Below are 24,957 nucleotides of genomic sequence, written 5' to 3'. Positions count from 1 at the left end.
CATAAAATCAGATTAAAACAATGGGAAGAGTGGGGAGGAAGAACTACCATTTAATGGGAAGAGACCCATAGCAGAGCAGAGAACAGAGGAAAAGAAACCACAAACAGGACAAACGAAAGAGTCTGAATAGAAATATTAGCTTTTCCTTCTTTCCTGACCGTCTTTGTCACAGTGAAAATTTTAGCATCTTCAATTCTGCCACTTCCAGGTCCACCGTTTCCAAACCACCAATCACAGCAGGTCTCAGTATCATCTTGTTAACCTTCCATTTCATGCCTGACACTCATCTCCACCCACTTCAACCTACCTGCCCTTTCTTCTTCACTTGGTTTGGATGCTTAAGCCCAGGTACGTAAGACTGATCTACGCTCACTGCCTCAACTCTGCATTTCTACCCCCCCCCCCACACAAGCTTTCATTCCTTTCCCTCCAGGCTCTTGGACACTGCTGCCTAAGCTCATCTGTCATCACTATTGCAACCAGAAAGAAGCTCCGAGCTGATCCCTGATGTATTCTTCACATTGACCTGCACCACACATCTCACTGTCCTTGTACATCCCCTGTATCATCCTCAAATACTTCTCCACACCTCCCGACTTTCTCAGTTCCCCTCTTGGCAGCCTATCATATGCCTTCTCTAGACTCAGTGTAACTCCTTTTGTTCTTCTCTGCATTTCCTCTCTCACCACCCTCAAAGAGAATACTGCATCTGTAGTATTCCTACAGCCCCTGACAAGGACCAGCTAAAGAGGCCATCTGTAGTAGTCCTCAGCATGAAGTCATTCTGGTCCCGACCAATCATCAGACCTCTCTTCTTATCCCAACTTTCAGGTTTGTGTTATGGGCATCGTCCATGTCAAAGACAGCTTCTGTTTTCACAGATGGACTTTTTGCTTCTACAAAAAGGTGAATCTGAAAGTTAAACTCAGAAAAAAGACAGAGCCAACTTTAAGCTTAAGACTGGTTTATTTTTAATTATCAGAAATCCACAGTCTTCTATGTAAAAATAAAGGGGACTGAGAAGGTATCAAAGTTCCATAAAACGTTGAACAGACACTGCAGCATTAAGATTTGTAAAGAGCACTTAACCAGCAAATCTTTCAACTGTCGAATCTCCTGATTTGACATCTGAACATGGCTGCACCCCGAGCGGTTTAAGATCAACACTGGCTGCCATCATAATGACACTGAAAAAATATCCAGAAACCTTTTTTCATGGTTTATGTCAGAAAATGTTCTTAACAACAATGCTGTCACATTTCTCCTTTAGTCTGCCAAGTATCTATAACTGATCCATAAACTACATTTACTTTGATAAAATGTTTAGAAAACCAACTACACAGAAATCACAATGTAAACAGTAGTGATCACAACCCTTGTGCTGAAATATTACAATAGTCTGACTAAAGCAACTAGCACCAAAATTATTTGGCAGAAACAGCATTATAACCTGACATAATCCGTCTTCTTTCCCTAAATGTGCAGACGAAGAACAGTTGTTTGAAATGTTTTATGTATATGTTGTTTTTAAACTTGAACAACATGCTGTCATTACGAGTGTGTTATCTATTATGCCAGCACATTTCAGTTTCCATATAAGATGCTGCTAAAGTTTTAGAAATAAAATGACCAACGTGAAATTAAAAGTTGAACACATTCTGTGTTTGTCTACAAATCTTCTCTTTACAAATAAAAAGCTAAAGTAAAATCAGTTGGTATTAACGAGCCCTCGTGAGTATCATTGGTTTGATTTGATCTCTTCTGTGCTTCACTTCTTCTAAGTGATCTTTGTTTGAGGGCATGTGTAAATGGTCTTCTCCAACAAGTATTAACCTTTAATTGCACATTTGGAAATCGGCCATTGAATGTGCAGCAAGAGCAGCAACAGCAGTTTTAATTAAGCACTTTGCTTTTTCAATTTTTTTTAAAGAAAATACCACTATGTGCATCTGTGCAGTACCCGACAGACGGATGAACTGTCAACAACTGGCATGAAATGTTTTCCTGTAGTGTTTATCGTAATAGAAAAGTCTGAGGCCCTGTGTCTTTGTACAGGGATGTCAGTGAGAGGGAGTGACAGCAGTTACAGCAACAACTCATGGGAGCCAAAGTGGAATGGTTGGACTGTAAACTGGATCCTCTGTTGCAGCTTACACTTCATTGTCATAACCCAGGATGGGAGCGAGCCATCTCTCCACCTCCTCCACATTCATCTCTTTCCTGCTGGCATAGTCCTCCACCTACAGATGAGATGTGCACAGAGGCCACAAGTTTAGCTCTTGTTTGGGAAGAGACCCGCAGCATATCAACTAAGTTTGGCCGGTGTATGAGCAGAAAGATTCAGGCAGAAATGGAGCGCATAGAGAGACCAGGACATGGACAAAACAGAAAGCAGCACAGGAACTGGACATCTCTCTTTTTCAGGTTTAAGACCTTAAGAAATCATGACCTGCAGATATTAGATTAAAAACAGTCTGTTAAATGAAACTATAGTTGACACATTCTCGTAGTAAACATGTTCAACACTGATGTACAGTGAGGCACATTATCAATGGATACCTGCTCCTTGGTGATCTTTCCAACAGCAAAGTATGAAGCCTGAGGGTTGGAGAAGTAAAGTCCCGACACAGAGGCGGCAGGTGTCATGGCCAGGGACTCTGTCAGACCAATGCCTACAGTCACACACAAATGCACAAGTAAACACAAAAAGAAAACAAACACCCACACAACCCTACGCACACATGGAAAAAATATAGTAAATAAAATGTCCATGAGACAGACAGCAGATCAGTGTGTTGCATAAAAAACTACACCTAGCGTGGTTAGCCTCTCAACTGACATTTACGGGGTGGTTTTTAAGCCGTTGCGTGCACTACATCTGAGGAGATCATTACCTGCTCAGCCTACCCGTGCTCTGTTCTGTTTGGCACCCTGTGCAGATGCAACACCCGATCTCAAGCACACAGGTATATAAAAGCACTCTCACCTGTATGCTTTTTGCATGAGTGTGACTTTTCCTCTAAAAGGTGATTTGAAGCACATGAATGCACAATATCAACATACTGTCATCGTGATAAATAGGTGTAGAGAGTCACCTGAATCCATGTCCTGGTTTAGTTATAAAAACTGCAGCTGGAGTTTGGAGGCTGTGAAACTAAACCCCTGATTGTGGATTATATGCAGTAATGTGATTTGATCAAATGTTCATGATACAAATGTGAATACAGAAAGATATTTATGCATATCTGATTATTTTCATAGGCTATGAACATTTGCACACAGGCAGAAAACTGGAAGATTTCATTTGAAATTTGTACAAAATGAATATCTGAGGTTCATCCAGACTGTTCCACACTCCTCAAAGGTTCCGGTTCATGCTGACATCACAGCATCACGCAGCTGCTGCAGAATTTCACTTCACAAACCAGTAATTCTGATTATTTACTGCAATACTTTGTCGTCAAAAATACTTATGGAAGTTAAAGACGTCTGTCTAAGCTAATCCAACCCACTCATCTGTTCAGCATAACGTTTGTACTTAAGCAACAATGGATCCGTTTCAGGGAGTCAGATATGATGTGGTTTTGGTGTTCTCACCAGTCTTCTCCTGGATATTAGCCAGGCTCCACATCATAGTCTTCTCTGTGTGGTCGGGCTGGCTGGGGTAGCCAGCTGCCGGTCTGATTCCTTTGTACCGAACTCTGTGGAGATCCAAGGTATGCAGAGCCTCATCTGTGCTGTAGCCCCACAGCTCCTTACGCACACGAGCATGGAGCTCTTCAGCAAATGCCTTCATGGTGGACAGATGGACAAAGAAGAAACAAGTGAATGGAAACAATGCCTCTAAATGGGTGTTTATAACCTGGACACACTGTTCCCATATTGTATCCAGCTGCCTCTGGATACTGGAGACATCAAAGGACTATATGCCCGCAAGCACAGATTAAAAAGTAGGGTGTCAGCTGGAAAAGCATATACAGAAGTTCCCTTCCCTAAACGAAACTGTAGACTCTCATACTCCATTGTTCATCAGACTTTAGCAATCCCAGCTGAGATCAGAGCAGTATAATGTAGATGAGCGCTAGTAGTCAATGCAATGGCTGAGAGCTGAAACCAAGCACCTCTAACATGAAACGCCTGCACCCCCTGCAGCTAATGGCTATGACTTAAAATTGCAAGCCATGAATTTGAAACAAAAAGAAGAAAGGATTTTTAAATGGTAACCAGCTGTTACTTGCAAGTAACCCTAGAGTTACCGTGCCAACATTGGCGCTTGTACTGTGGTATAATTACCAAGGAGGAAGGAAGTTTTTAATGTTTTACAGGAAACAGTACCTCAGCTAGTCGATCGGCCAGAGCTTTCACCATGATGCTATTATAGTCGTCTCCCTGAGCTTGAAACTGCTGACTCAGTTCTTCAGCTCCAAACACACCCACAGCAAACAATCCAATGTAGTCTGCCACACCGCTGTCTACAGGGGCCACAAAGTCAGACACACACAGGTACGGCTCGGAGGAGGAGCCATCCTTCTCCACCTGCAGCACAAACACACAACACTGTTGAAAGAGCGCTGACAGAAAGGAGACGTTATGTGTTTAAAAATGAACATATTACAATACTTCGATTATACAGGACAAGATGTTAAAGGTGTCTGTCGCAGCAGGATAAATCACAATCCCTCACCTGCTGCCGTAAGCCGTGGAACGTGGCGATGGGTTCTGTGTCCCCGTCCACTGCAGCGTCATCTTTGTACACCCTGATGTCGTCGCCGTTACTCTGGGCGCGCCAGAATCCCACCAGGCCCCGCCCCTTCAGTCTGCAGTCATCAATCATCTGGTGGATCAGCTGCTGGGCATCATCAAAGAGTTTGCGAGCTTCTGAACCTGCAGTAGCCAAAGATCACGAGTTCAGTGGCTTTCCCTGAATTCTTCCACTGTTTGCTCTTCTTGAAGCTTCATACTTTTATTCTAGTTTTCAAGACATGAGACCGTTTGTGATGAGGCTTCTGTGACAGGTTTTCACTGGATTTCTCAAGGACATCATTTTCTGATACTGCTCATTTGCTGTCGACGTTTTTCTTTCCACTTGTCCAGTTTCCTTACATTTTTGAGGAAGCGCCGCACACGCCCAGACAAGTTTTTAGTTAATAGCTCTTTGGAAATGGCCCTGTTGCTGTAAGAACACTATTTCCTGCCTGTCAAGCTGTGTTATCTTTGCCGTGTGTTTTTGCAAGAGGCTGCTGGTAGCACAGCGGCCAAGTTACAAATCAGGTACAAGAACTGGGCCCAAAACGAGTGGAAAGGGGCTGTACGAAGAAAACCCCTGAAAGACCTTCAGAAAGCCTTAAGAACACTGGGAAGCAAAATGTAATCAAATAACAGGGCGGTTCAAGACTTATTTATGGCTTAGTTTGTATGGTCTGATTCATTAATCAGTAAAATGTGACTTTTTCCCTCTCCTGCACTCCACTTGTATCCATTTATAATTGAATTTTAACCATTTCCTACAGTACAGGTGCAGTACATATTTATATATTTATATATTTCTAAATAACCCTGACTGAGCTTGTACCAACGGTCTTGTCATTGAAGATCTTCGGGTATCCCCTGTTGGGGTATTTTCCTCTCAGCTGCCACACATCAAAGAACGGCTTCCAGTCGATGAAGTCCAGCAGGCTGTTCAGATCGTACAAGTCAAACACACGAGTGCCCAGGAACTGAGGACAAACTGAAACACAGAGAAGTCTGCTCACAGTTCTGTATGTGCTTGTTTCAGCACCTGAAACCAAGGACAACGAGGGCTGCAACCATAGAGTAATTCAAATAATTAGATCATTTAAAAACAATTCTCAACACAAAGTCTCTGCTTCGAGGCTCTGCAGTGCGCAGAAGTTTTAAACAGTGTAAATGTGACCGTTTCACCCACATCTGCTACTAAAAACAATCTGCAATACAAACGTATTTAGGAGCAGTGCACGAGTAAAAGGTCAGAGTCTGCTCACACGCCACGAAGAGCAAAGAGGCGGAGCCGTTACCGAGGTGTCCTAAACAGCAGCGCTGTTCCTGTGATTATCATTAAAGACTAGCAGGCGTCCTTCATCGAAGCACCTGATCAACAAACTCTGTAGCTGCTCCATCCACTGCTCTTTATTTTACACAATCTGCAGTGATCTGCAGTGCAGTCCAGAAGAAACTCTGAAACACCCGCATTTTTCCCCTTTATATATTTATTATAGCTCACTAATAAGACAAAAGTATTTCTCAACGATTACTCGATTAATCGATGGAATTATTTACAGATTATTCGACAGCTGCAGCCCTAAATGCAACATTTCAAACTTCATCAAATGCAAATATTTTAGCACCTAATTAAAATGACACATTAGGTAACAACTACTACTGGTCATTGCTTGACTTGCCTGGCTGGGGCAGCGAGTGCCAGTCTACCTTTAATGCCTTCTCTCTCGCCTGGGACAGAGACAGGTAACAGCGATCCTGAACACACAGGGAGACAGTTGATTATGTCACAAGTATAACTCGGTGTCATCTACATATTTATTCACATGTGCCACGAACAGTCAAGTATGTGATTTCATTAACAGCAGCTCCGCTGTACAATGGTAAAGGGTGGAGAAACCACCGTTTGGTCACAGGAAATGTTCCATGTTTGGTTTCTTTTTCTCTACTGGCTGCTTTTACCTTCAGGGAATCATAGTGCTCTTGTCTGATCTCCTCATACTCCTCTTTCAGCTCCTCGAAGTACTCTTCCTTTGCCGTTTCATCCAGCAGCTGTGAACACTGAGACAGCCCGGGGAAAACGTGAAGTCAACACCACATTTTGTACTCCTTAAACAATGTGTAACCACACAAAGCCTGTGTGCTGGAAAAACTGATTTACATCCTGTACGGTTTAAAACTGAACCACACAGGATTTTTAGACAATTTGGAAGATTTTGCTTGATTGGTGCAAAAAGTTGAACTTCTCCCCTCAAAGCAGTATTAGCTATAACATGGATCATTTTATTTAGATTCATTTGAGGCTAGTACTGTCATTTCAAGTCAAATGTGTATAGAAACGTTCCCAATTTTAATGTTGTTTTTTTGCCATCCATCGTTCTTGATCATGGAAAAGTTGGAGTCAAGGCAGGCAGATGTTCTTACCACCACCACACTCCTGGAAGCATCCAGAACATGGATAACAGGGCAGCTGTAGCGAGGGGCAATCTTCACTGCTGTGTGTACCCTACCCAACACAAAGTACAGGTTATTATTCGACTGCTGCACTTCTGCTTACAGAAGGATTGTCTATACAAACAAATAAGGAGGCCCTGATGCTCTTATAGCCTCTCGAGGCTGCCTCACTTTTGGAGTCAGCCTCGAGTGGCTAGAAGATGAACTGCATCAGTGAGTCGATCCCAGTGGATACAACAAAAAAAGCTGTTTTCTGTCTGGATTGAAAAACAAAAGAAAACAACTGTTTCGGCCTCTGTGGACAGTTTCCAATGTTGTGACAACTCTGAAGTTACATTTGAACTAAATTATCTATATACTTGAGAATGGAGCTGGGCTACTTTAGGAAATTACAGTATATTACTCACTGCAAAGCCTACAGCGATTCTGTGCAGCATGCTTCACGTGTTCCACATTTTGTCATTTCTTCCAAAGTAGATTCATTTTTTACGTCCCCTTGGCTGAGTGTGAGGGTCATTGTCCCGTTGGAGCCTTCACCCCAGTCCCAGGTCCAGAGCTCTCTGGAGCAGGTTATCATGAAGGATATCTTCCTCTTGACCCTGACTAGTTCCTGCTGCCAAAAAACATCCCCACAGCATAATGCTACCACCACCATGCTTCGCTGTAGGGATGTTACTGGCCAGGTGAAGAGCAGTGCCTGGTTTCCTCCAGACACGAAGCCAAAGAGCTCAACCGTTCTTTCATCAGTTCCGAGAACTTTCTCGTGGTTTCTTTGATGTGCTGTACCTTTAACTTCTCCACAAAGTAATGCTGGATTTTTCCAGAGTGACCCCGATTGCTCAGATTGGTCAGGTCAGCTCTTAGAAGAGCCCCGATGGCTCCAAACGTCTCCCATTTACAGATGACGGCGTCCACTGAGCTCACTGAACTCTTCAATGCTGCAGAAATGCTTCTGTATCTTGACCCAACTCTGTCTTGGAGGTCTATAGACAATTCCTTACAATTCCTTGGACTTCATGGCTTTGTTTGTGGGCATACGCTGACAACTATAATTCTCATTATGGGATATTGTCCACAGAATTGTTAAAAATTCATTTAATCAAATTTTCTTTCTTTTTTCCCCCTAAATGAAAGTCTGTATATTGTTCACATGATCAAAATAAATTGAACACAAACGTAAAAAAAATCAGGCTGTAACAGGACAAAATGTGGAACAACTGAAGCCCTGTGAATACTTTCTGTCAGGCCTGCAAGGCTTTTGCAAATTCTTCCTTCCGTTTTCATTGGGGACTCTAAATTCGCCCCGAGATAAAATATGTGGGCGACCATTAGTGCATCTCCTACACGTAACCTTCGACTTGTACATTGTATCTAGTTCAGAATTAGAGCTTTGTGATTGTAGGTATGCAATACTTTGATGTGGTGGCTCCTCCAATCAGCAGTGGTGTGGTCATTCCCAGTCTCTCCATCTCTTTGGCCACATAGATCATCTCATCCAGAGAAGGGGTGATAAGACCAGACAGACCAATGACATCTGAGGTACCAAAGCAAGTACACAAATGCTGTTACAAACTAATAAGTCTTAATCCTGCAACAATACTTTGAGCTTTTGCTTAAAAGGGTCTTATTGAAAAATGCAGGCTAAAATGACAACACGCACAAGTGCTCAGCTTTAGGATGCAATCAACTCAGGAAATTCTTTAAATGTATATATTATTTTCTTCATCTATGCATAGAAAGAAAATGAAAACCTGTGAAAACCTGCTAGAGAGAAAAGTCTAAATAACAACAAAAGACTCCATGCACAGCTGTGCTCACACACTAATGATTAACAGGATCAACCAGTTATTTTCTAACCTTTCACTACCCAAGGCTGCTATTGTTTACGGTCATATCATGATTAGAAGTTGTCCTGCTTTTTAATAAGTTAGTACACAAAAGCAACAAAATATCCCATCATCATGCAAGATTACAGACTCGTCACTGCTCTATCGTTAGGACAATAACCTGACAGGAGCATTATATATTAATGCTTATAGAACAATTAAATTGCTTCGGGACTCTCAGACTGTATTTCTTACTGATACTTACCATGGAAACACTCAACTGGCTTCCAAATTTAGGGAACAACAGTTATATATCACACAAGTCAGAATAAATCCTGTAAACTTCTCCTTGACACATCATGGTATACCCACGAGCAGCTCCACCACACAGGCTGAGTAACTTTCATTCTGCCTAAAAGGCAAAAACTAGGCTAAAGATATCCAGCTACTGCTTAAATGCCAGCAACGTCCAGTAATGAATGAAGGCCGCTTGGATGAACATTTTAACATTATTAAATAAACCTCTGTGAAATGAAACTTTCCATAACGTTTCTGTCAGTCTGATCTTTACAGTTACCTGCTTTCTGTGTAACGGCCTCTCTGAGGATCTGATCACATGGAACCATTACACCCAGGTCGATCACTCTGCACGAGAACAGCAGAAGCAGCAGGAGAATCAGTTTGGTCTGTTTCAGCTGCATACAGGAAGCATGTGAATATAATGCATATGCATTGTTGTTCCTAGAGTATTTAAAAGTAGAATGGGAGGCAGAGCCTTCAGTTTTCAGGCCCCTCTTCTGTGGAACCAGCTTCCAGTTTGGATTCAGGAGACAGACACTATCTCTACTTTCAAGATTAGGCTTCAAACTTTCCTTTTTGCTAAAGCATATAGTTAGGGCTGGACCAGGTGACCCTGAATCCTCCCTTAGTTATGCTGCAATAGACGTAGGCTGCCGGGGGATTCCCATGATGCATTGAGTTTTTCCTTTCCAGTCACCTTTCTCACTCACTATGTGTTAACAGACCTCTCTGCATTGAATCATATCTGTTATTAACCTCTGTCTCTCTTCCACAGCATGTCTTTATCCTGTCTTCCTTCTCTCACCCAACCAATCACAGCAGATGGCCCCGCCCCTCCCTGAGCCTGGTTCTGCTGGAGGTTTCTTCCTGTTAAAAGGGAGTTTTTCCTTCCCACTGTCGCCAAAGTGCTGCTCATAGGGGGTCATATGATTGTTGGGTTTTTCTCTGTATCTATGAAGCGCCTTGAGGCGACTTATGTTGTGATTTGGCGCTATATAAATAAAATTGAATTGAATGCAGTACTGACGATGGAAGAAGGATAAGAAACTATGAAAGAACCCAGGACAGCTTAGTGGAGATGTTTATCGTGATGTGTGTAGTTATGGATTAACCAGTTGGCCCGGGCTAGCAGTCATCAATTAGAATTTAAGACAAAGATGGTCATTAGTACCAGTGGAAACCCACCACCATGGTACTCCAGCATACACAGTCCATGTCTTATTTTGTCTTTATGGGAACTATTTTATTTTCCTAATATTCTCTGAGAATGTAAAAATTATTACACAACTGCAGAAATTCTTATTTAAGAGTGCAAAAATAAATGAAATGAAAATAAATATTCAGTTGTTCAGTTAGCGATTCACAGTGAAGGATTGTTCATGTCGCTCAGCATTTAAGTGCAGCAGCACACACGCACTGAACTACAGCTGTTAAAGTAGGGCTGCTCAATTAATCGAATTTTAATCACGATTACGATCTGGGCTTTCAACGATCATTAAAAATGACTGAGCCGATTATTAGCCCCTCCCTCGTGCTTTACTCTTGCGCTGCTCCGTGTGGCAAATCGAGCGCACCTCTCTGCATTTCGAACACCTGTCACAACAATTAAGAGGACCCGAGGGAAGCTCGGAAAGCTCAGCAGAAGTTATTTGGAGAGGAGAGTGACTGCCGTTGGTTGAAAAGAGAGGTAAAAAAACTTCAGTGGTTGGAAACATTATGGGTTCGTGGAGTCAGATGTGGATCAAGTAGACACAGTGTGTAAACTTTGCTACGGTGTCGTAGCTGCACCACAGAGCAACACTGCAAAGTTCACTAAACATAGATGTTTACACTTTTCATTTATTTCTTATATTGCAAACATTTGCACATTATTTTATAGTATTTTTTTAAAGTCATTATTCAATACATTGTTATTGTTAACCCTTTAAATCCCTGTAGAACCGGAACCGTGTAAGCTAGCGCAATAATTTGTTTTGCATATGAAACCAGAGGAGTTGTACTTACATCTGATGCCATCAGCTTGTCCTCGGTCACGGTTTCCTTCCACATAAAGCTTTGCAAAAATTGCATAAAAAGCTCTTGCAGGAACAAAAACATAATATTCCAGAAACACGCTTTGCCGATCCGATCAGCTGTTCGTAACACTTCCCACAGTGAAACAGACATCAACACGAACTATCTCATGTCCGCCATTTCCTGTCCGAAACCGGAAGTGACGTCATTTTTGCGGAAATTGTAGTTTTTTACTTGTAGGCCTTAAAAGCCTATACTGGTGTTTTTATAAGTCATGTTTGACTTTTCTGAATAGTTGCTGGGATGCTTAGAACTCGAATTCCACAGCTGGAAATAGTTTATTTTGATGCACCTGCTGTTTTCTTTGCAAATTTGCATCATAGGATTGTTTTTTGTTTTTCCTGCAGTATATAAAAATTGCTGTATCTCCAAAATAAAACTATGAAGACACTCAAAATAAGTTTCCTGTTGTTGTAAACTATTTTTTGCAACTTTTTTGTATTTAAAGTTTTGAGGGATAAGCCCTTAAATTTCTCCAAGTAGAAATATATGTAAAAAACAAAAAACAAAAACGATTTTCAATTTTTTTGTAGTTTATTGCACTTTTTTGCAATTAATGTAGTTACTATGGACTTAATGCATACATATTATTAAAATATGGGCTATAACAGTTGTATAGCAACTTGAAATGCTCCCACAAATGGCACTACAACATGTAAAAAAATAATATAAGCTCTGGCGGACTTGGTTCTATGGTCGGTCTTAAAGGGTTAAATAAATATCGTCAAATAATCGAGATCTCAATTTCAGTGAAAATAATCGTGATTATCATTTTTGCCATAATCGAGCAGCCCTATGTTAAAGAGCAGTGAAATTTGGATGCTTTCTACTTCTCTCCCACAATGCAACACTAGTCCCTGTGGAGGATCAAAAGGCAATGTGAGGTGCGTTACATCACTTGACCTAGTGAGTGCACTGCTGACAGTACCACTGAGCTTAACATGTAGCCTCAGAGGACTGCAGTCTGTAAACAGAGGGATCACCCAGTTAGTGGAATATTAATGTTAATCCCCCCCAAGGCTGAAAAATGGCACTTTATTATAGTCTTGATGCATAATTTCAAATCCAATCGACTGGTTAAAGCAAGTACAAGTTCAGTCAGCTGCAGCCACTTAAGTGCTGCAAGTACACAGATTACAATGTAAATGTGTTTAGTGGGAAAGGCAAGACGCTCAGCAGCAAACTACTGTTACCTGAAGTTGTTGCAACCCAGCACTACGCCTACAATGTTTTTGCCAATATCGTGGACATCCCCCTTCACTGTAGCCAGAACTATGGTGCCTTGGTAGGGATCCTGCAGACAAAGAGAAAACAATGAGGGGAGGCCCACGGCAAACCTGACCACTCTGAGTGACATGGCTTATTCCCTCCAGCTTATGAAAACATTTGTAGAAACATTACATTTTGAGGCATTATTATCATTTATCAGTTATTCCAGTATTTGCTTGCTTTATCTTATTATTGTGGAACTCATATTCATGTAAGCTGTGAAAGTGCTGTACAGATTCTGCACACACAAAGCTTTTGGAAAAGAAAACAGTCAAAAATAAGAAGTGCTCTGAAGTCTCCTCTAAATGCACTGACCGTCTCATCACAGGATCCAGATGCAGCCATGAGCTCCTGCCTCTCCTTCTCCATGAAAGGAATCAAATAACTAACCGCCTTTTTCATAACACGAGCCGACTTGATGACCTGCAGACACATGACTGCTGACTCAGACATCTTTGCACATATAGGAAGAAACAGTCAAACGATTAATGTGTTTTGGTGAAGGATAAAAACCTCCTGGGGAAAGGTTCATACAAAGGTTCACTGAGATAAACTGAAGTCTTTCGAAGACACAAGTAAACTGCATTCACTACAACGAAGTTCCCAATCCTGTTAAGTGTGGAAGCCGCACACAAGGTCAATATAATCAGTGTAATTTTCTTAAACTGCTTATGTAATAATTATTTAATAATAACTATTTGATTGAAGTGAAGACCTTCTGGTTTCATTTTTAGTTTAAATTTTAATCTCTGGTTTAATAAGTTACTGCAACTGTCTGGGAGTGCGTCGTCTACGTAACTGAATCCTGTCTCCATCCACAAATCCCCAGTGCCTCAGTGCAGCTGGCCCCTACAACACCAACAGCACAACAAAAACTCCAGTAAAGGAAGTGGGCTCTGTGCTTATGTACTCCAGGACTGCTGCTGTAACAGGAGGATTATCGACTCACCGGAGTTAGAGGCGATGGCCCTTCAGTGCAGGCCCTTTCATTGCAGCCATCGTTACCACTGCTTACATCTCCCACGATGCTAACAGGACACTGGACCATGCACAATAATATCAAGCAGGCCTACTAAGCAAAATGACTGTACTCTAATCCACCCACCCAACGTTATTGTCAAATATGCCGATGACACCACTGTGGGTGGGCTAATCTCTGATGGAGATGAGAGTGTACAGGACAGAGGCAGTGAATTTGTCCCGCCGATGCTCAGAAAGCAACCTGAAAAAACAACCTGAAACTGAGCGTCCTTCAAATAAACGAACTCGTCATGGACTTCAGGAGACACAGACAGCTCCACTGCCGTCTCATCATAAATTGAGAACGGGTGGAATCTGTCTCCACCTTCAGGTTTCTGGGCACCTACATCTCCGTCGACCTCACCTAGACCCACAACACCACTGCTGCATTTCCTCCGTGTCCTGAGGAAGAATAACTTGGATCAGAAGTTCTTGCAGCCCTCAGTGGAGAGCGTGCTCTCCTACTGCCACAACTGGGAACAGGAAGTAAGTAACACCGTCCAAAAAAATCATTGGCTGCCCTCTGCAGTCCTTGTAAGCCATCCCCGGATCCTTCTGTCTGAGGAAAACCAGGGTCATTACAGGTGACCCCTAGAAGCCCACCCACCCGCTGCCCTCTGGATGGCACCTCAGGTCAGTCAGGACTCACATACAGCTTCTTCCTCTGGGACATTTGGACTGTTAACAAACACTAAAAGAAAATATTCATATTTCATCCCTGCACAGTTCGTGTGGAGCACCCACAATTTCACTGTACATGCACAATGACAATAAAGGCCTATTCTATTCTATTCTATTCTCATTCAAAGGAAAAGGGGATTTGGTGATGAACTGAGTTTCTTTATTAGCCATAATTACTTCTTTAGACAGTTTTATCGGATTTACTGAAATAAACTTGGGGATCTGTCAGGATATTTGACTAAAACTAAAACTGGTCATTTTATTTGAGACAAAGCAAAGCTAAAGTTGTTCCCACACTGTGCCACAGAAACGGTGTTCACCATGAAATTTGACCATAATCAGCTGCCAGACCACATGCACTCAAAGTCATCATCGTACCTGTGGCAGGAACATCTTTCCAGCTCCAAACAAGTCTCCCACCGCCTTCATGCCGTTCATCAGGGGTCCCTCAATGATACGAAGGGGTCGAGTGTAGCGGTGAACCTGAGCCCGACACTCTTCAACATCCTCCACCACATACTTCTCTATTCCCTAACAGCATCAATACAAGACGGACCATTAATAACATCTGGTGTTAGGAACATTTTCAAAACAAAGTCAATATATATAAATTTCATATGTGGAATTTGAGGCAATGTTTGAACATGAATACTTCCCAAACTATTAAAGATAAAATCCAGACATTTTCACTCTCCCTCCTTAGAGTAAAGTAAATTAGGATGTGATCATTAGAACAGATACGTCTAAAACTATCTGCCACGGCCTTTCAAGTTCCAAAACAAAAAATACTCCAAAAAAGGGCGTGGGCGGCAAAGGGTGGTTTGTTTCAGAACGCACTTCCGACTTGATTCTTTGAAAAATAAATGCTGTTTACTTCATGGCAAAATAAAACCCAAAAATCAACCCAATCATTTCTTACAACTTAGATGTAAATGAAACTTAATCCAACTCCACAAGTTCATAAAGTGTCAGTGTCCCACCCGACCACCAAAACCCCCCCAAAACATTTCCAGCACACCCCACAGCGTGCCCTTAATCTCTAAATTAATGGGAGGTTCCAAAAGTTACCAAACGTATCACGACGTCTTCAGTCTCAGCTGCTTTCCCCAACCCCAAGGTACATTTGGATAACGACTGAAACCAGCACTACTGGTGAACAAATGGGTGTGAGGTCAGTTCTTTGGATCATAATTATGCAACTTGTCACGACTATTGAAAAACAATTAACCGTTCACCTCACGAGGATCCGACAGAGACTGACAATGCTTCTACATACTCTTCACAAGGTGTTTGAATTAGGGCTGGGTATCGCCACGGATTTCTACAATCGATTCGATTTGAATCAGGGAAATTTTGCCTCAGACAGTCAGAAAAATTATACATCTCATCATTTAACAGTACATATCCATATTTTTCTATCTATAAAAAGAAAGCTGACACTGTGAGACTTCATCAGAGGTGTGAGCTTCACAGCAGAGGCCTTTGTGTCAAAGTGACTGAGGATAAAACAGAAAAACATGAAGCAGATTTTCCTGGCCTGGTTTTTTATAACTGCTTTAAAATATTCTGCAGTAGCTAAAAAAAACCATGAATCAGCATATGAACATAACCTGATGCTGCTGAAGTGAAGCAGAGCAAAGTTACAGAGGTTTGATTACAGACACAGCTGAGAGTCTCTGGCATCATTTTAAAGTTTACATTTCTTCAGTATTGAACAGCAGAAATGAGGCTTTCTTGGTCTTTTTCAGGGACGACAACAGTTGTTCTGGAGCAGTGGAGGTTGATCAAGCCTTGAAAGCCGCTGCTACTAATTCCAGGGATAACAACAGGTCCCACAACTCAAGCACTTTGTTTTCCAATCTGTGACTTTTTGTATACAATCTTTTGTTATTTATTACTATTTATATTTTATTCCTGCACAGCTGGTGTGGAGCTCTATAATTTTGTTGTACATGTACAATTACAATAAAAGGGCTGTTCTCTTTCATCCGTATTTTATTGTATAACAGAAACATCCGATTACCTTACCTTTATCAGAGCGTACTCCAGCCGCTCCTCTACACTTCCTTCCCTCCACTCGTCTGTCCGAATGATCTGCTTCCCTCCTTTGGTGTTGTTCTGTTAACAAACATCTGTCAAGCAAAGCAACAACAGCTTGGTGCTGCGTGACATGCGTGTGTGTACCTGTGCGTAGGCCAGCAGCTTCTCCGTAGCATCGCCATCTCTGTTCCAGATGAGGTTCTCACACAGTGTCAGCAGTTCCTTGTCGATGTCGTCATAAACGGGCAGGTTCCCTGCATTCACTATTCCCATATCCATACCGTTCTGTCGCGGCACAGCGGATAGCAACATAAAGCTAACGCAGACAAACTTCTTATTTCTAATAAGAAATGTGTAGCTCGTTACATTTGGAGGCAAATTTCATTGAACTAAAGATCATTTGTTGTTACAGAGTTCCAACAAGTACACTGCAAGTCTTTGTGAGAGCGTTCTGAATCTTCACATGCAGTTTCACTCTTTCTTTCTGTTTACGCTCACTACATCTAATAATAACAAAACACAAAAATGAAGGCCCGCACTACAACCGCTCATCTTCATGTTTACCTTGATAGCACGGTACAGAAACACCCCGTGCATAGCTTCTCTGATCACCTCCATTCCTCGGAAAGAGAAGGACAGGTTGGACAGACCTCCGCTCACCCTGGCTCTTGGCAATGTTTCCTAAACATCAACGCCGATGCAAAAACACATCACGGTTACACCAACCAGAATCAAAGGTTTGTGTTGTGATTAATGTGGATCTACAGAACTGATGGACTATTGAATAAAACTTCAAACAGCTGATTAGAATAGTTTAAGCACAGTTTCTAGCCTGTACAGTAAATATCACTTAATGAGAATTAATGCTGTTGTCCTTATACTTGAATGACCTTAAGGCATTTTTTAGCCCTGAAATCTACTAGTTATATAAGTTAGTTAGAAACACCAAACTACAGGAAGATAAAGGATGAGGTTTGTAAGTAATGTGGCTGCTAAAGCACAGATGCAAACTTTGAGGGATGAGATGAAGTTGTGTTGAGTCTCTACCTTAATAAGTTTAGTGGCCGCGATGAAGCTGATTGCATACTCGTTGTGTTCCTCCATGCCTGTACCAATGGTCAGGATGTTGGGGTCAAAGATGATGTTGTTTGGGTCGAATCCCACTTTGTTGACCAACAGCTTGTAGGCACGAGTGCAAATCTCCACTTTGCGCTCCGTATCTGTGGCCTGCAGAGGACAGCACGCTTATCAGCAAGTTCATGTGTGTCTGTCTGTGTGTCCACATGAGCGAAGGCATGTGCAAACCTGCCCCTCCTCATCAAAAGCCATGACCACCACAGCAGCTCCGTAACGCTTCACAGTGGCAGCTCGGAGCAGAAACTCCTGCTCGCCCTCCTTCAGACTGATGCTGTTCACGATGCACTTCCCCTGGCAGCATTTCAGCCCAGCCTCAATCACTGAGAAGTTAGAGGAGTCGATGCAGAGAGGAACCTGAGGAAGGGAAGAAGAGCTGAAGGGAAACAAAAACAGCCTGCAGTGTGTACATCATCATGTCCACTGATGCACTGATCAGATCAGGTATCGCTGACAACAGACAATCACGTCTTTACTACACTATTCAGTAGCAGCTTTGCTGCTCGCTGCCTCCATGCTCTGCTGCTAACAGCAAAGTGTCAGCGATACAGTCAACAGTATTTCATACCTGCACTACAGAACAGCTTTACTCTTATGTTTGGAAACTGCTGAACACAAAGACATCTCATTATCACTCAGCTTATCTCACAGAGTAGGAAAAGCATGAAGTGTAATACAGGACCGAAGCATATTGTTGTTTCAGCTAACAGAAAGACACTGATTGAAAGCAGCTTGGTGAAAACCTTGAGCTCATTCGTCAGTGTGCTCAGAGCGAAAGCTGAAGCTTGCTGATATTTAACAGGTGACAGTTTCACCATCTATGCAGGGGCAGGGGAGTGTTTGATAACCTCATCACACTCTGAGGCTCTGCTTACACTACGCCGGTCAGACTGTACTTCTATTTCTGTAATGTATGCTGTACTCATATGAATGTTTTGCCTTTGAATGTCCTACCCGAGCAATATCTGGCTCAGAAGCAATGAAGCTACAGAATCGAGCCATGGCTTTTGGTCCGTCTAGCATCCCTTCATCCATGTTTATATCCAGGACCTGAGCTCCCATCTCCACCTGGGCCTTAGCGATGCTCAGAGCCTCCTTCACATTACACAGAAAAGCCAGTTGAGAATTAAAAACCTAACAATCACAATCAAACTTCTGAAAGTGAACAGCATTAATGTTAAAAACAACACGAATAAATTCAGGTAATATTATTAAATTAAACTACCTCATAGTTTCCAGCCATGATCAGCTTAGCAAATTTGCGTGACCCAGCCACATTGCAACGCTCGCCGATGTTTACAAAGTTGGTGTGTGGGCCAACGGTGAACGGTTCTAAACCTGCAAACAAAAGAATATGTTGTGTCCTGCATGAAGTTAAATCAACAAGCAGCCCTTTAGCACAGCAAGCTTACAACAACTGCTTCTGTTCTGTCAAAGGTTCGGCATGTTTATACTCAATGTTAGGATTTCTTTTAAAGTTTGAAACTTTGTCTCCTGCTAAAGAAACCAGGAGATGGAAATGAAAGCAGAACAGCTTTGATCAGAACTCCTGAATTTATAAACCAACTGACAATCTCCGTTTGGAATTTTAACTCCCAGAGTGCAACGAGTTTCAAAGTCTGACGTGCAAACACCGTTTCTACCGTGTGTGTCGTTCTGCAGCTTGGTAACGAGAGGTTTTACTACCAGAGAGCAGCAAGTAGTCTTGATAAATATCAGCAGCAGGAGCTCTCGGCACACAGTGTCTGACTGCTTCAGCTATGGCTCTGTATGGGAGGAGGGAAACAGAAAACTGGAGTGTTATATTTGAGGCAGACGTTTTATTATGAAAATGTTATACTGACCTTATGTGTGATGGAGTAGTTCCACAGCAGCCTCCCACAATATTCACAAGTCCATCCATGGCAAACTCCTGCAGACAGGACACAGTCTTATGACTGATTTATGCTTCAGCAGGAAACTTATGTCTTAACCGGAAACCCATTTTAACCCAACACATTAACCTTCATTCATTCGTAGATCGCTGACCCAATGTGTAGCTACAGGTTATGTGGAAGGTTACAGCACAGGGTTAAAACGGGTGTCTGGGTGTTACGGCTGTGGCCATAACAACACTGTGTGCGCTGTTTTGTTCTGTGTCTCTTTACTGTGCTTAAGACTCTTTGCAGGTCCCTCCCCTAATGAAGAGTAGTGAGCAGCTGATTGGACCGTGGAACACGTGACCGCGTTCAAAAAGCCGCTCTGACAGCTCCCGCAGGAGAGAGAGAGAGAGTGGAGCGAGCAGCTTGACAGCCGACGCGGTCCTGACCCTGGTTTTCCAGCCTACACTGTTGCTGTGCGTTTGTGTGAGCGTGCTCAGTGAGAGCCGCTCCTGGTGCATTAACTTAGTGCTTAGGCTGAAGCGGAAGGGGTGAGCCACCTTTTCCTTTGGAACAGTTTTCTCCTGTTTGCCAGGTTAGGCAGCGAGGGTTAGTGTTGTCCTTGGTTTGTTCTGTTTCGTTCTTAGGGTTTAGCTAGTTTTCTGGTGGGACTTAGTTAGTTTGGTTTATTATTTTGGCCTGGGTTCACCCTGGAGCTGTGCTTCATTACCTTCAATAAAATCACCTCCTTTTACTCACAACTGGTTCTGGATGTTTGGCTTGGGAACCAGGGCGGGGATTTGTCTCTCTCTCCTCTACACGCCTAGGCTAGGGGCGTAACACTGGTTACGACAGACTTTCCACAGAAGTCCAAACAAAGTCAGCACAACTCCTCAGCAACCCCAGACAGGTTTTTGTCTTTTAATACTGTTTTCAGTCACACTGGATGGCAGCTGGCAGGCCTCCAGCTTAAGCTGACAGTAGCACCTGCATGGAAGCTGAGAAATGTAGTGCTGTCAATGAGGCCAGCTACAGGTGATCAACCTGGGATATCAGGATATCAGATTCAGGAGGAAATCAGGAGTTTCTCTTGTGAGAGTGTCCTAGGTTGACGTAGGGAAGGTTAACCAAGCATCTTTTTCCCAAGGTGGGAGAAGTCAGAGCTCCAAGAGGAAACCTGTGCGAGCACAGACAGATGATATTTAACAAACTCCACACAGACGGACCCCATCTGGGTTGGACCTCGGGACCCTCCAGCTCTGCGTCATCATTCTGTTCAGACGGTGTAAAGCTAATTGCTCTGACTCAGTCTAAGGGGACAAGTGGACCCTTCACTGCAGGGTCTAGGTTTTCTGTCCCTTCCTGTACTGCTTTACACCTAAATGTCACTCAGGAAAAAACAAACAAAAAAAATCAAACCTTTAAATTGGAGGCTGTTACTTGTGGAGTTTCATCGTACCCTCCAAATGTGTTGGGAAGGCCTAACAGAGAAAGATAACATGTAGATATGATGACATCACATCTTCCTGGAGGCTCTGAAAGATGTTGCAGCAGGAACTGCCTGGACTACATACACGATGAACCTGCTATACAAAGCTGTGGTGTGTCATCAGAATCATCATGGCTTCAGCATGTGTGGTTTGTGTGTCCTCTGCTGTTTACACAGTGTCTTACCTGCATTGGGATAACAGATAATGAAAGCTGTGGTGCTTTTGCCTATGGCCTCAATGAATGGTCTCATCTCTTTTGCCCCCAAAGCACAGTTCAGACCAATACTGCACAAAGAAAGGAGGAAGGGTCTTACTGGGAAGCCATTTGTATCACATCACTGGTTTGTTCTACATTTAGAAGAGCAGCTGTTTGGTTTGATGTACAGTAACTCACCAGAGCGGTTCAGCATGCGATACGCTCACTACAAAGGCTTCTCCGGTCTGACCAGACAGAGTCCGTCCACTGCGGTCCACAATGGTCCCTGAGATCTGTATGAGCACGGTAAGAATTTAATAGCAACTTATTAAGGCTGAACTGATTTCTTTAGAATCACTTTCAATACTTTTCAGCCAGTTCTAAAAACATCTTTGTTAAGCTTTAAAGGATTTTACAAAAATACAGAACAGAGAAAGTTCTTTATGCTGCATTTATTAGGTCTTGTTATAATCCTTCTTATATTTAAGTGTTTAAGAAAAGTCGTGGGACTATCAGCCTTTCTTTTGACACATGTGCAGTAAATGCTGCCTGTGGTGACACGTGGGCAGGTGCTGGAAAGGTTAAAGTCTGTCAGCAAACAGGATGAAGTGTCCTACGAGCTCCCGGCTGCACTGACACACAGTGTACCAACCACCACGGACACCAGCAGGTCACATGACACCCCAAATCATCAGCCTGTGGAAACGTCACACCGGGGACATTGTAGGACATAATAACGATACTTTTTGGTTAAATGTGTCTACAGTGTATTAAACTTTGGCTTATTTTTAAATAACTGATGCAAAACACCGGACTTCCTCAGTATTCTTATTTAGAAGACGCACCATTAATTAGTAGTGAACTGCAATACATTTAGAGAAACACTCATTTTTAGGAAACTATGAGCAAAGTTTCTAGGATGTGAGATTGAAACTAGAATACTCTGAAAATGAAGCCTTATGATGTGTGTTTGTCCACTCCTCGATCCATTCTAAGTGAGGTAAACAGTGTTTAAAAGTCGTGCAGCGTGGAGAAGAATAAAGAACCAGACTTACAAAGACTGGCTTTCGTTCGTAGCTCTTTTCAAATAACAGGTCGATCGCAAACAAGGCAGCCTGCAGATACAATGATCAAGTAGAAAGAGTGTAAAAAAGACTTGCATACAGTTCAAAAGTGCACTCTACTGGTGGAATAAGTTGAAATTCTAGTACTAGTACTTCATCTGTAATGAAGTGTTCATCAGTGGGTTACTCAGTGTTAATCCTTTAACCTTAACATTACCACTATGTAAACAGGATGAGGGGTACCTTTGCATTGGCAGTGTCAAAGATGGTTTCCACTAGAAGGATGTCCACTCCCCCGTCTAATAACCCTCGTACCTGCTCTGAATAGGCTTCTACTAGCTCGTCGAACGCTGCAGAAAACACACACACTTTATTCATTGCAGTTACATACTGTATGGTGCTTATTTGCACAATGACATCATTCAATCTGAGTGTACAGCCCAGAGTTACTTCACAAATCACACATATAATGAAGCATAAAACACCGGTGCTGGAATTCCTGACATTCCTCTTCCCGATCCTGCTAATATGTCCCTAACCCTAAGAGTCACGATATTATGCAAACAGTTGCAACATTAACTGCAGTTCATCAGCCAATCACGCATCTCTTCACACATGCAGCGACAAACCATCTCACCTATCTACATCGACAGTGTTTAAAAGCTAAAGCACAACGTTGGCTGAATAACCAGTGAGCAGTCTTACTGATGTTCCTGAAATCTGGTCTCTCCACACATGGTGAAACAGACAAGGTCTTATTGGTGGGACCCACTGCGCCAGCCACGTAGCGTTTATCCCCTGATAACAAACACAAAGGTGCTGATGAACTCTCTGACACTGCAGCATTGCACAAACACTGGTGACAGTAATGTGTGGCTGTACTGCTGACCGCATTGTTTAGTGACGTCGTCCGCTGCCCTCCTCGCCAGCTGTGCTGATGCTTTGTTGAGACGATAAGCCTACACAACACACACAGGTTTACACCTTAGAGCAACCCGTCATTACTTATTACTGAAATGATTATGTCTCATGTTTCAGTGGAAAAGGTCAGTGTAGTAATATACTTAAGATTAATTAAAATGTCTTTGTTACAGCACATACAATTGAGCTGAACAGTAAATAAATCAATATAATAAAAAAAATACTGAAGACAAATATTTTACTGAGCTGAAACCTGACATTCACAAAAACGACTTCCTTCCATAAAAGGATAAATGACTCATAAATTCTAACATGGTTCCATGCAAGCCAAGCTGTGGTCAAGTAGGGACATCGTACCATGTGTTCAAGTCCGTAGTCTGCCTGGGCGATGGACGTGCTGCTGAAAGTGTTGGTCTCTATGATATCAGCACCAGCCAGCAGGTACTCCTTTAAGCAGCCAAGATGAGGAGAGCAAAGCTTGCACATAAATACAATTACACACCTGCACAGTGCAGGCGAAGTGCAAAGATTCCCATTTCGTTGACTGGATTAACCAACCTTGTGTATTTTGTAAATGATGTCCGGCTGTGTGATGCTGAGAATGTCATTGTTGCCTTTCAGCGGCAGTGTATGTGTTTTGAACTCCTCCCCCCTGAAATCTTCTTCTTCAAGCTTTTGCTGTTGGATCATAGTTCCCATTCCACCATCCAAGACCATGATCCTTTGCTGCAGCACTGCTCTCAGCTCTGACTCCAGTGGGCAGCTGCATCCTGAGCAGAAAGTGGGATGCAGTTATAGAATGACAAACTACATATTACACATAACAGGAGAAAGAAAGAGAAAAAAGTGATCCTGCAGGTGATAAATGTGAGACGGGTGGATTTTTATTCAGCATAACTTAAATATTCTTTGGATATTTTTTGTTTTTTTTACATATGCAGTACCACTACATGGTATATATACAAAGTGTACTTTTTATTTAAAGACTGGGTGACAGATTAGGGTGGGGTCTGAGGGCTTCTGTGCTTTATTTCCAGCTGTCTGATGATTTGGTTTTACATCAGTTTGTGATTGAAACGCTTTTCTTTGTATAAAATAAAAAGGAAAAAAAAAAAAAACAGGCACGAGGCATTCTGCAAGTATTCAGGACTTTTCCCCTTTAATGTAAACACGCACTGACATGATTTGCATTTGGTTTTATACATAATAAAGTACATTATGGGGACATGTGAGCCACGTGCTTCACATCTGATTGTACAGCAGCAGAAGTACACGCTCTACCGCACACATGTGTGATACGAATGGAAACTTGCTGAACACGTGTTTCGTGCAGTGGGTCCCTGTACAGTAGCTGCAGCACCAAGTTTAGCAAACAGATACCTGTTACCGCGGCCAGCACTCCGCATATTTACCCGCTTCTGAGGAGAACGGCTGAAAGACGTTAGTGGGAGCCATGTTGTAAACAGCCTCACAGTCCGTCTGAGGAACACAATGATCTTTTTCGAACTTATCCAGTCGACTCGCTCCTGTTTTGTCGAAGCTTCTTCGGTGATTCGAGGGTCGCCGCAGCACTTCCGGTCTCTTTATTTCAAAATAAAGGTTTCAAAGGGGGAAAAGTAGCGTTTGGACACTGCTCAGAGCCAAGAGTTACAAAACTTTCCCTGTTACAATGTTCTAGGCTGACTCATTCCACGGACAGATATGAGATCAGTCTGCCCTATCTGGCGACTTGCCCCCCCAATAAAAACTAATGCAACGTGAAACTGACTTTTGTTCAGCCAATGCAAAAAGCAGCAGTAACCCGTCTACTTCTTATTGGGTGCGCCGCCCACAGCCCGCCTCGAAGTCCCGGGCTGCAAAATACAAAGTGTTCAAAGGAAGAAATAGGCATAG

General features: G+C 42.6%; 1 protein-coding gene across 2 annotated transcripts; it reads right to left on the bottom strand.

The window, feature by feature from the left end:
- Nucleotides 1–947: 947 nt before the first annotated feature.
- On the bottom strand, nt 948–24,793 carry LOC146662903 (methionine synthase-like). Of its 2 annotated transcripts, none has more exons than XM_085415483.1 (33): nt 24,445–24,793; nt 23,623–23,834; nt 23,422–23,511; nt 23,033–23,102; nt 22,849–22,941; nt 22,387–22,493; nt 22,135–22,194; nt 21,278–21,372; nt 21,068–21,168; nt 20,813–20,874; nt 19,379–19,446; nt 19,221–19,300; nt 18,760–18,872; nt 18,489–18,629; nt 17,706–17,891; nt 17,448–17,627; nt 16,965–17,081; nt 16,545–16,685; nt 16,389–16,478; nt 14,739–14,891; nt 12,975–13,082; nt 12,584–12,684; nt 9,595–9,662; nt 8,605–8,725; nt 7,162–7,243; nt 6,700–6,798; nt 6,420–6,495; nt 5,573–5,728; nt 4,685–4,884; nt 4,336–4,536; nt 3,598–3,790; nt 2,560–2,672; nt 948–2,240 (listed from the first exon to the last, which is right to left on the bottom strand). In XM_085415483.1, exons 2-33 carry the CDS (start codon nt 23,779–23,781, stop codon nt 2,151–2,153), a joined length of 3,714 nt encoding a protein of 1,237 aa, XP_085271609.1. In that variant the 5' UTR covers nt 23,782–23,834; nt 24,445–24,793; the 3' UTR covers nt 948–2,150. The 2 variants fall into 2 exon arrangements, with proteins under 2 accessions (XP_085271609.1, XP_085271607.1); XM_085415481.1 differs by having other exon boundaries at nt 24,477–24,793.
- Nucleotides 24,794–24,957: the final 164 nt, after the last annotated feature.

This window comes from Rhamphochromis longiceps, linkage group LG8 (assembly GCF_057381845.1).
Source record: "Rhamphochromis longiceps isolate RC_006_pf linkage group LG8, R_longiceps_female_GT1.1, whole genome shotgun sequence".
Lineage (NCBI taxonomy): Eukaryota > Metazoa > Chordata > Actinopteri > Cichliformes > Cichlidae > Rhamphochromis > Rhamphochromis longiceps.
The sequence above is the reverse complement of the archived record's forward strand: the minus strand, read 5'-3'. Positions and strand labels throughout refer to the sequence as shown.

What these genes read in the sequence shown, in the direction of transcription:
- LOC146662903 (XM_085415481.1), bottom strand. Translation starts at nt 24,519, where the DNA reads ATGGCTCCCACTAACGTCTTTCAGCCGTTCTCCTCAGAAGCGG. An exon ending in TTGACACTGCCAATGCAAAG is followed by an intron (nt 22,195 to 22,386) that starts GTACCCCTCATC and finishes TTGTATCTGCAG; the next exon opens with GCTGCCTTGTTTGCGATCGA. An exon ending in GAAAGATGTTCCTGCCACAG is followed by an intron (nt 13,083 to 14,738) that starts GTACGATGATGA and finishes ATGTGTCTGCAG; the next exon opens with GTCATCAAGTCGGCTCGTGT.